This window comes from Oncorhynchus kisutch, linkage group LG19, assembly GCF_002021735.2.
Source record: "Oncorhynchus kisutch isolate 150728-3 linkage group LG19, Okis_V2, whole genome shotgun sequence".
In the NCBI taxonomy this organism is placed as follows: domain Eukaryota; kingdom Metazoa; phylum Chordata; class Actinopteri; order Salmoniformes; family Salmonidae; genus Oncorhynchus; species Oncorhynchus kisutch.
The window spans coordinates 47,787,989-47,800,543 of NC_034192.2; the positions used below are offsets into that span (position 1 = coordinate 47,787,989).

The following is a 12,555-nucleotide window of genomic DNA, read 5'->3' on the forward strand; positions in this document are numbered from 1 at the left end:
CCACTGATAATCTCCCTCGATCTGGGGCTCCACGCAAGATCTCACAAGAACGGTGAGCAAAAATCCCAGAACCACACGGGGGGACCTAGTGAATGACCTGCAGAGAGCTGGGACCAAAGTAACAAAGCCTACCATCAGTAACACACTACGCCGCCAGGGATTCAAATCCTGCAGTGCCAGACGTGTCCCCCTGCTTAAGCCAGTACATGTCCAGGCCCGTCTGAAGTTTGGTAGAGAGCATTTGGATGATCCAGAAGAAGATTGGGAGAATGTCATATGGTCAGATGAAACCAAAATATAACTTTTTGGTAAAAACTCAACTCGTCGTGTTTGGAGGACAAAGAATGCTGAGTTGCATCCAAAGAACACCATACCTACTGTGAAGCATGGGGGTGGAAACATCATGCTTTGGGGCTGTTTTTCTGCAAAGTGACCAGAACGACTGATCCGTGTAAAGGAAAGAATGAACGTGGCCATTTATCGTGAGATTTTGAGTGAAAACCTCCTTCCATCAGGAAGGGCATTGAAGATGAAACGTGGCTAGGTCTTTCAGCATGACAATGATCCCAAACACACCGCCCGGGCAATGAAGGAGTGGCTTCGTAAGAAGCATTTCAAGGTACTGGAGTGGCCTAGCCAGTCTCCAGATCTCAACCCCATAGAAAATCTTTGGAGGGAGTTGAAAGTCCTTGTTGCCCAGCAACAGCCCCAAAACATCACTGCTCTAGAGGAGATCTGCTTGGAGGAATAGGCCAAAATACCAGCAACAGTGTGTGAAAACCTTGTGAAGACTTACAGAAAACATTTGACCTCTGTCCTTGCCAACAAAGGGTAAATAACAAAGTATTGAGATAAACTTTTGTTATTGACCAAATACTTATTTTCCACCATAATTTGAAAATAAATTAATTAAAAATCCTACAATGTGATTTTCTGGATTTTTTCCCCTCATTTTGTCTGTCATAGTTGAAAATTACAGGCCTCTCTCATCATTTTAAGTGGGAGAACTTGCACAATTGGTGGCTGACTAAATACTTTTTTGCCCCACTGTAAGACCACTGAAGACTTCAGAGGGTTATGACATTTAGAGCAATGTGTGTTTTTGGTCATGAGGGTAGAGTTGGGTCCTCATTCAAAGGCTAGGGCAGTGTAAACACAAAGATAAGTTATTTTGCTTGTTTTACCCCAGAGTCCACTTTAAATATCCTGAGATTGGTTATTTTTATGAGGGCTAGGTACGAAAACACCCTTACAATACATTATCACACACATCACACACAACCTGCTGAGAAATAGAGGCATCCTGGCACCTTGCTCCACGCACGCACGCACGCACACACGCACACACACACACACACACACACACACACACACACACACACACACACACACACAGCGAGCTGTCCTGTCTCCTCGCTCCAACACACACACCATGTCACGGATTAAGCATCCCCACTGGGTTGACATATGGGCCTGATGTATGCCAGAGCCCCACTGCGCAGTTTGAGCCTCCTGGCTCAGTCAGCCTTGAATCCCCTAGTGCGGGCAGAGTCCCATGGTGCAGCCAAAGTCTTCTTGTGCAGTCTCATCTAATTTCAGGCCCTTGATGCAGGCTCCGCTTCAGGTTTGAGTTGGGGTTGATGCTAAGCCATTAACTTTCCTCTCCTCTCACTCCCTCCAGATACAGTGTATGCTATTTCCTATTATCTCCCAGAGCTCCAGTACTGTAGACACAAGGAAAGGATATCTCTCTGTATCTCCCAGTGCTTCAGTACTATATACATGAATATAGTATGTACAGTTGGAAGTTTACAAATACATTTAACTCAGTTTTCACAATTCCTGACATTTAATCCTCATCTTAGCTCAGTTAGGATCACCACTTTATTTGAAGAATGTGAAATGTCAGAATAATAGTAGAGAATGATTTATTTCAGCTTTTATTTCTTTCATCACATTCCCAGTGGGTCAGAAGTTTACATACACTCAATTAGTATTTGGTAGCATTGCCTTTAAATTGTTTAACTTGGGTCAAACATTTCGGGTAGCCTTCCACAAACTTCCCACAAGAAGTTGGGTGAATAAGTTGGCCCATTCTTCTTGACAGAGCTGGTGTAACTGAGTTAGGTTTGTAGGCCTCCTTGCTCATACAGGCTTTTTCAGTTCTGCCCACAAATGTTCTACAGGATTGAGGTCAGGTTTGAGGTCGGGGCATTGTGATGGCCACTCCAATACCTTGACGTTGTTGTCCTTAAGCCATTTTGCCACAACTGGAAGTAAGTCCCATTTGCGACCAAGCTTTAACCAAGACTGATGTCTTGATATGTTGCTTCAATATATCCACATATTTTTTCCTCATGATGCCATCTACTTTGTGAAGTGCACCAGTCCCTCCTGCAGCAAAGCACCCACACAACATGATGCTGCCACCCCCCTTGCTTCACTGTTGGGATGGTGTTCTTCGGCTTGCTAGCCTCCCCCTTTTTCCTCCAAACATAATGATGGTCATTATGGCCAAACAGTTCTATTTTTGTTTCATCAGACCAGAGGACATTTCTCCAAAGTACGATCTTTGTCCCCATGTGCAGTTGCAAACCGTAGTCTGTCTTTGTTATGGCGGTTTTGGAGCAGTGGCTTCTTCTTTGCTGAGCGGCCTTTCAGGTTATGTCGATATAGGACTCGTTTTACTGTAGATATAGATACTTTTTGTGCCTGTTTCCTCCAGAATCTTTACAAGGTCCTTTGCTGTTGTTCTTTGCTGTTGTTCTGGGATTGATTTGCACTTTTCGCACCAAAGTACGTTCATCTCTCCTTCCTGAGTGATATGACGGCTGCGTGGTCCCATGGTGTTTATACTTGCGTACTATTGTTTGTACAGATGAACGTGCTACCTTCAGGCATTTGGAAATTGCTCCCATGGATGAAGCAGACTTGTGGAGGTCTACTTTTTTTCTGAGGTCTTGACTGATTTCTCTTGATTTTCCCATGATGTCAAGCAAAGAAGCACTGAGTTTGAAGGTAGGCCTTGAAATACATCCACAGATACACCTCCAATTGACTCAAATGAGGTCAATTAGCCTACCAGAAGCTTCTAAAGCCATGACATAATTTTCTGGAATTTTCCAAGCTGTTTAAAGGCACAGTCAACTTAGTGTATGTAAACCTCTGACCCACTGGAATTGTGATGCTGTGAATTATAAGTGAAATAATCTGTCTGTAAGCAATTATTGGAAAAATTACTTGTGTCATGCATGAAGTAGATATCCTAACCGACTTGCCAAAACTATTGTTTTTTAACAAGAAATTTGTGGAGTGGTTGAAAAACTAGTTTTAATGACTCCAACCTAAGTGTATGTAAACTTCCGACTTCAACTGTATCTCTATCTCCCATAGCTACAGTACAATAGACATGAATATATTATTTATCTCTGTATCTCCCAGTACTACAGTACTATAGACATGAATATAGGATATCAATCTGTATCTCCCAGTACTACAGTACTATAGACATGAATATAGGATATCTCTGTATCTCTCAGTGGTACAGTACTATAGACATGAATATAGGATATCTCTGTATCTCTCAGTGGTACAGTACTATAGACATGAATATAGGATATCTCTGTATCTCTCAGTGTTACAGTACTATAGACATGAATATAGGATATCTCTGTATCTCCCAGTGCTACAGTACTATAGACATTAACATAGAATATCTCTATTATCCCAATGCTCTTGTGGAAGTGTCTCAGTGTGATTTCCCTGGACACTGAGACCTGTTACATCTGGATCCTTCCTGTCTCTCCCTGACGAAGCAGAGCGGTTTTATTTATTCTGACACTTTGCTAAAACACCCGTCTCCACGTCGGGCTCCTCAGGGGCCTTTCTGGGATCTCAGCACTCCTCTGCTCTCGACTGTCAGATTGATTCTGGTCTTTTCTCTCCTTCACATATGACCACTACACTCACTGACACCTCTGCAAGGAGGCCTTCAGATATACTATATGGCCACTCTTACTGCTACCTCAATGAGGAGGCCCTCAGACATGACTACTCTTACTACTGCCTCCATGAGGAGACTCTCAGACATGACTACTCTTACTGCTCGCTCCATGACGAGGACCTCAGACATGACTACTCTTACTGCTACCTCCATGAGGAGGCCCTCAGACAGGACTACTCTTACTACTACCTCCATGATGAGGCCCTCAGACATGACTACTCTTACTACTACCTCCATGATGAGGCCCTCAGACATGACTACTCTTACTGCTACCTCCACGATGAAGACCTCAGACATGACTCCTCTTACTGTTACCTCAATGTGGAGGCCCTCAGATATGACTACTCTTACTGCCACCTCCATGAGGAGGCCCTCGGATATGACTACTCTTACTGCTACCTCCATGATGAGGACCTCAGACATGACTCCTCTTACTGTTACCTCAATGTGGAGGCCCTCAGACATGACTACTCTTACTGCTACCTCCACGATGAAGACCTCAGACATGACTACTCTTACTGTCACCTCTATGATGAAGCCCTCAGGCATGACTCCTCTTACTGCCACCTCCATGAGGAGGCACTCTTATACACTACTTTACCAAAAGTATGTGGATACCTGCTCGTCGAACATCTCATTCCAATATCATGGGCATTAATATGGAGTTGGTCCTCATTTTGCTGTTATAACAGCCTCCGCTGTTCTGGGAAGGCTTTCCACTAGATGTTGGAACATTGCTGCGGGAACTTGATTTGATTCAGCCACGAGAGCATTTGTGAGGTCAGACACTGACGTTGGTTGATTAGGCCTAGCTCGCAGTCATCGTCGCAATTCATCCCAAAGGTGTTCGATGGGGTTGAGGTCAGGGCTCTGTGCAGGCCAGTCAAGTTCTTCCATTTCTGTATGGAACTTGCTTTGTGCACGGGGGCATTGGCATGCTGAAACAGGAACGGACCTTCCCCAAACAGGAGAGCGCTACCTTCCCCAAGACCTTCCCCAAACTGCCACACATTTGGAAAAACAGAATTATCTTGAATGTATGCTGCAGCGTTAAGATTTCCCTTCACTGGACTAAGGGGCCTAGCCCGAACTATGAAAAACAGCCCCAGATCATTAAATCTCCTCCAACAACTTTACAGTTGGCCCTATGCATTCGGCAGGTAGCGTTCTCCTGGCTTCCCCCAAATCTAGATTAGTCCGTCGGACTGTCAGATGGTGAAGTGTGATTCATCACTCCAGAGAATGCGTTTCCACGGCTCCAGAGTCCAATGGCGGCGAGAGTCACACCACTCCAGTCGTCACTTCACATTGCACATTGTGATCTCAGGCTTGTATGCGGCTGCTCGGCCATGGAAACCCATTTCATGAATCTCCCGATGAACAGTTCTTGTGCTGACATTGCTTTCAGAGGCAGTTTAGAACTCGGTACTGTGTGTTGCAACCGAGGATAGACCATTTTTACAACCTCTCTGCACTTATCAACACACTGACTCATTCCTTTTTCTCCGTTTTTTGTTTTCCATTAAGGTCAGATGGTGTTTTTGTTCCCCCGCTGCTTCTCTGTAACACCACACAACAAGTCCACAGATTTTTGTCAACAGTCATCGCTGGATTCTCCACTAACTACATTACACTCTACTTATCTACTGTGTTCATGATTCACTACTATATTGTTAAAGATTACACACCATTGACATCTTCATGATATAGTGTTTAATACATACTGACAGGGTTTTACCCATCTGGTACTTACAAATGTTTTTTCTCCGTATACAATGATACAGTGCTTCCTGCTGTCATTGTTTTGTGTAATCTCACCTTTTTAAAGTGACACTATATCCTAGTTTGATGCTATTGCATATGTACCGTTGAAGTCAGAAGTTTACATACACCTTAGCCAAATACATTTAAACTCAGTTTTTCACAATTCCTGACATAGTAAAAATTCCCTGTCTTAGGTCAGATAGGATCACCACTTTATTTTAAGAATGTGAAATGTCAGAATAATAGTAGAGAGAATGATTTATTTCAGCTTTTGTTTCTTTCATCACATTCCCAGTGGGTAAGAAGTGTACATACACTCAATTAGTATTTGGTAGCATTGCCTTTAAATTGTTTAACTTGGGTCAAACATTAATGGGTGGCCTTCCACAAGCTTCCCACAAGAAGTTGGGTGGATTTTGGCCCATTCCTCCTGACAGAGCTGGTGTAACTGTGTCAGGTTTGTGGGCCTCCTTGCTCGCACACACTTTTTCAGTTCTGCCCACACATTTTCTATGGGATTGAGGTCAGGAATTTGTGATGGCCACTCCAATACCTTGACTTTGTTGTCCTTATGCCATTTTGCCACAACTTTGGAAGTATGCTTGGGGTCATTGTCCATTTGGAAGACTCGCTTTGCGAGCAAGCTTTAACCTGACTGATGCCTTGAGATGTTGCTTCAATATATCCGCAACATTTTCCTACCTCATGATGCCATCTATTTTGTGAAGTGCACCAGTCCCTCCTGCAGTAAAGCGCCCCCACAACATGATGCTGCCACCCCCGTGCTTTACGGTTGGAATGGTGTTCTTCGGCTTGCAAGCCTCCCCATTTTCCCTCCAAACATAATGATGGTCATTATGGCCAAACAGTTCTATTTTTGTTTCATCAGATCAGAGGACATTTCTCCAAAAGTACGATCTTTGTACCCATGTGCAGTTGCAAACCGGAGTCTGGCTTTTTTTATGGTGGTTTTGGAGCAGTGGCTTCTTCCTTGCTGAGGGGCCTTTCAGGTTATGCCGATATAGGACTTGTTTTACTGTGGATATAGAAACTTTTGTACCAGTTTCCTCCAGCATCTTCACAAGGTCCTTTGTTGTTGTTCTGGGATTGATTTGCACTTTTCGCACCAAAGTACGTTCATCTTTAGGAGACAGAATGCATCTCCTTCCTGAGCGGTATGATGGCTGCGTGGTCCCATGGTGTTTTACTTGCATACTATTGTTTGTACAGATGAACGTGGTACCTTCAGTCATTTGGAAATAGCTCCCATGGAGGAACCAGACCTACATTTTTTTCTGAGGTCTTGACTGATTTCTCTTGATTTTCCCATGATGTCAAGCAAAGAGGCACTGAGTTTGAAGGTAGGCCTTGAAATACATCCACAGATACACCTCCAATGGACTCAAATGAGGTCAATTAGCCTACCAGAAGCTTCTAAAGCCATCACATCATTTTCTGGAATTTTCCAAGCTGTTTAAAGGCACAGTCAACTTAGTGTAATGTCTCTTCTGACCCACTGGAAATGTGATACCATGAATTATAAGTGAAATAATCTGTCTGTAAACTATTTTTGGAAAAATGACTTGTGTCATGCACAAAGTAGATGTCCTAACCAACTTGCCAAAACTATTGTTTTTTTAACAAGAAATTTGTGGTGTGGTTGAAAACGAGTTTTAATGATTCCAACCTAAGTGTATGTAAACTTCTGACTTCAACTGTAGGTGTGGGTTTGTCAAATCAAATCAAATGTTATTGGTCACATACACATGGTTACCAGATGTTATTGCGAGTATAGCGAAATGCTTTTGAAATGTTTCTAGATCCAACAGTGCAGCAGTATCTAACAGGTATTATCTAACAATTCCACAACAAAACCTTATACACACAATCTAGTAAAGGAATGGGATAAGAATATATAAGTATACAATATTTGGATGAGCAGTGACAGAGCAGCTAAGATGAAATAGATAGTGAAGGATATAGTTTACATAATATACATATGAGATGAGCAATGCGAGATATTGTAGGTGTTGTAGGTGTCCTGGAGGGCTGGTAATTTGCCCCATGTGATGCATTGTGCAGACCGCACCACCCTCTGGAGAGCCTTGCAGTTGTGGGTGGTGCAGTTCCCATACCAGTCGGTGATACAGCCCGACAGGATGCTCTCAATTGTGCACCTGTAAAAGCTAGTGAGGGTTTTTGGTGACAAGCCAAATTCTTTCAGCCTCCTGAGGTTGAAGAGTTGTAGTGGCACCTTCTTCACCACACTGTCTGTGTGCGTGGACCATTTCAGTTTGTCTGTGATATGTACACTGAGGAACTTAACTTTCCACCTTCTCCACTGCTGTCTCATCAATGTGGATAGGGGGTTGCTCCCTTTGCTGTTTCCTGAAGTCCACGATCATCTCTTTTGTTTTGCTGATATTGAGTGAGAAGTTATTTTCCTGACACCACATACCGAGGGCTCTCACCTCCTCCCTGTAGGCTGTTTCGTTGTTGTTGGTAATCAAGCCTAACACTGTTGTGTAGTCTGCAAACTTCATGATTGAGTTGGAGGTGTGCATGGCATCGCAGTCGTGGGTGAATAGGGAGTACAGAAGGGGGCTGAGAACGCACCCTTGTGGGACCCCAGTGTTGAGGATCAGCAGAGTCGAGATGTTGTTTCCTACCTTCACCACCTTGGGGCGGCCCGTCAGGAGGTCCAGGAACCAGTTGCACAGGGCGGGGTCAAGACCCAGGGTCTCAAGCTTAATGATGTGTTTGGAGGGTACTTTGGTATTGAATGCTGAGCTGTAGTCAATGAACAGCATTCTTACATAGGTATTCCTCTTGTCCAGATGGGATAGGGCAATGTGCAGTGTGTTGGCGATTGCATCGTCTGTGGACCTATTGGGGCGGTAAGCAAATTGAAGTGGGTCTAGAGTGTCAGGTAGGGTGGAGGTGATATGGTCCTTGACTAGTCTCTCAAAGCACTTTATGATGACAGAAGTGAGTGCTACAGGGCGATAGTCATTTAGTTCAGTTACCTTAGCTTTCTTGGGAACAGGAACAATGGTGGCCCATCTTGATGCATGTGGAGACAGCAGACTGGGATAGGGATTGATTTAATATGTCCGTAAACACACCAGCCAGCTGGTCTGTGCATGCTCTGAGGACAAGACTAGAGATGCAGTCTGGGCTGGCAGCCTTGCGAGGGATAACACGTTTAAATGTTTTACTCACGTCGGCCACGGAGAAGGAGAGACTACAGTCTTTGGTAGCAGGCCGCGTCAGTGGCACTTTATTGTGCTCAAAGCGTGCAAAGAAGTTGTTTAATTTCTCTGGCAGCCAAGACCTCGATGTCCGCGACGGGCTGGTTTTCTTTTAGTAATCTGAGATTGTCTGTGGACCCTGCAACATACGTCTCGTGTTTGAGCCTTTGAATTGCGACTTCACTTTGTCTCTATACTGACACTTTGCTTGATTGATTGCCTTACTGAGGGAATAACTACACTGTTTATATTCGGCCATATTTCCAGTCGCCTTGCCATGATTAAATGTGATGGTATGTGTTTTCAGTTTTGCGCGAATTATGCCATCAATCCATGGTTTCTGGTTAGGGAAGGTGTTAATAGTCACAGTGTGTACAACAAACTCGCTCACCGATAAACTCGCTCACCGAGTCAGCGTATACTGTACGTCAATGTTATTATCTGAGGCAACCCAGAACATATCCCAGTCCATGTGATCGAAGCAATCTTGAAGCATGGAATCCGATTGGTCAGACCAGCAATAGATAGCACAGGCGTTTTCTGTTTTAGTTACTGCCTATATGAGGAGAGCAACAAGATGAGGTCATGGTCAGATTTTCCAAAAGGAGGGGGGGGGGCTTGTATGCAATCATCTTGTGATGAGTAATGTGGGGCTCTTTGAGTTTGTAGGAGTGTGTATCAAATCTGTGTGTTACGTTTGTATTGTGATTGTATCTGTGGATGTGTGTCAGTGTATGTATCAAATGTGTATTTATAGTGTGTGTGTGTGTTTCAGATAAACACCGGACAGGTGGGGGCTCTACTGGGTCGGCTGCCCTGTACCTTCAGACAGGAGCTGACAGGGGTGGGTGCCAGCCTGGAGAAACGCTGGAAGTTCTGTGGTTTCGAGGGAATCAAGACCAAATAGAGCATTACAGAGACACAGCGGATATCACAGAGACACAGAAGAAACAGCATTAGGCTGCATTATGAGGACACTGAGGAAACAACCTCTGTGTACGTGACAGAGAGGGTGACTCGTCTCCAGGGTGACACCTCCAACACCACACTGCTCTGCTCTGTGCCCGACTCTGCAACGCCTCATGAGATAGAACACTGGGAGTCCCAGACGAGTATCAGTCCAAAGGTGCCAGGGGATTGGCTGTTAGTCCATCACATTGGTGCACTGAACCGTTCTCAGAGCCTCTAACTGGTTAACTCTGCTGTCAATCAACCAAGACTACTACCCAGGGCCACGTTCAGGTGCCAAACGTTGTTGAAAGTTGCAAATAGAAATGCCATGAATAGCCAACATGATTCCTCAGTAAAAGAGTTCGGAAAGGCATGTTTGTTCTATGTTATACATTTCTATCGGAAAGTTCCTAAATGTTGTGGTCTGCTGAACGTGCCCCAGGGAGGATATCAGGGTCTGCTGAACACTTTCCACCTCCTTCTGCCTTTCTCTTTTCTCTCCTTTGTTCCTTGTTTGGGCAATTCTATAAATAGATTGTATATATTACCATACTTTTTGTATGGGCATCGTCATACCAGATGATTTCAGGAGCTATCAGGTGGTTGTTGTTTGTTTTCCATGTGAACCAACTGAAAATTCTCAACCAATGTGTATTCAGTTTTAATTTAGTATTCAGCACTCTTTGTTTGAACTCAAAGAATAATCAAGGACCAACAATTAGCATTTCTTATGCCCAAGTCTAGGTAGTCCCTCCCCGCTACAATCTGCATTTTTCTGTTTGGTACCTAATGAACACAACCCTGGTAAACATAATGGACTTCCAGCAGTTGACAGGGGTAATAGCGTTTTTATGAGTATACTTTCATGTGGTAGGGGTGTTAGGTAGTCTAGGTTAGAGCGTTGGGCCAGTAACCAAAAGGTCTCTAGTCGAATACCGAGCTGACAAGGTGAAAAATCTGTCGATGTGCTCTTGAGCAAGGCACTTAACCCTAATTGCACCAGGTTTGCTGTTGATAATGGCAGACCCTAGCTATGATCCCACTCTCCGAGGGTGGATGCAAATACATGTGTATTAATACACACTTGTACATGTGTGAAATAGAACAAATATAAGCACCCACCAAATGATTATTACGCAGTGCCTTCCTGTTGTGGCTAGTTCATTTGAGGATTGTTGGGATTGTTTGTTTGTATGTTTTTATTTTCTTATTTTACTTGATATCAACCATACTTGATGTCTTACTGTGTAAAAAAATGTGTTATCATCATATACAGCATAGTAGTACAGTGCCCCTGGAGAAAGTTAGGGTTAAGTGCATTGTTCAATGGCACATTGACAGATGTTTTCACCTTGTCAGCTCGGGTATTCAAACCACAGAACTTGCTGTTACTGGCCCAACGCTCCTGCCGTTACTTGACCAGCCAATCATTTGATGTACATTTTTGTGTCGTTATTTGAAGATGTTTGGTGAAGTGCGTTTTGATAAAAATGTTAGTTTGATGACATGATGATGTGATTTGTTTTGTCAGAGGGTAAACATGATTTACATGCATCTCAAACAGCTTAGAGAATAACATTAGGGGGTTATGCGGTATGTAAAAGTGCACAACCATATCCTGAAATGCAACAGCGATAGGTTAAGGCTACTACATGATACTTAAATTTGACCTGTACCCATCATGAGGTTGCTACAACGTATGAATGAAAGTTTACAACGTAGGTAGATAGACAGTGACATTTAATATCGCCTTGCACACTCTTCCCTGCGTCTAGCTGATATAGGGTGTAATCATTAGTCCAACAGTTGCAAACAAGAGTTTATTTTGGACAAATTCAGGTATGTTTATCCACCTTTTGTTCCATTTGCTTCCTTATAAGAAGTGTTTTTCAACAGAATCGGCGGAATAAATACCCCTGATCACGGGTAAACACAGTTTACTTTCATAGCCGCCACGTTGTATTCATTCTCGCAACTCTCTTCCTCTCACCTCTTCCATTTGCTTGTGGAATTAAACACACAACACATCAGCTGTATGTGACCAAGAAAAAAAAAAACGTTCCAAGCCAAACCTCTGCACACAGCCGACATCATTGTCAGCATATTAGCTAAAGTAACGTCATAGTCAGCATAGCTAATAGAACTAATGCGCTAGTAAACCCACTACAATCATGCAGTAACGTTACTGTACAGTCAGTAAGCAGTTATACCGGCGGGCCCCGGTGGCAATACATTTAGTAATACCAAAAGCTTACCTTGACTTGGAAGAGTTCCAGTGTTGTGTTGGAAAGTCATAGCCAGCTAGCTAACATAGCATCCCTCTGTTTAAGCAGGGTGTTTCAGTAGGCTAAACTAGCTAGCTGCATTTGCTAGCTAAGTAACTGAAACTGAAAGTGAAAAAGAATGACAATCTTTCTCTCTATTTCTCTCTTGCATCTCCCTATTTTGGAAGGAATTAATTTGTTCAAAACTGTTCAACTATTGTCTTTCTCTCTCTTTGAGTTAACTACTCACCACATGTTGTACACTGCAGTGCTCGCTAGCTGTAGCTTATGCTTTCAGTACTAGAGTAATTCTTTGATCCTT

The 12,555-nt window shown here is 43.5% G+C and overlaps 1 protein-coding gene across 1 annotated transcript in view; it reads left to right on the forward strand.

Annotated features, from left to right (window-relative positions):
• LOC109910176 (ecto-NOX disulfide-thiol exchanger 2-like) overlaps window positions 1–11,474 on the forward strand; it is a 92,004-nt gene extending 80,530 nt beyond the window's left edge. The window contains exon 11 of the mRNA XM_020509312.2: window positions 9,794–11,474. Within this exon, the coding sequence (XP_020364901.2) occupies window positions 9,794–9,925 (132 nt within the window). The 3' untranslated portion in view covers window positions 9,926–11,474. The remainder of the gene's footprint in view (window positions 1–9,793) is intronic.
• Window positions 11,475–12,555: the final 1,081 nt, after the last annotated feature.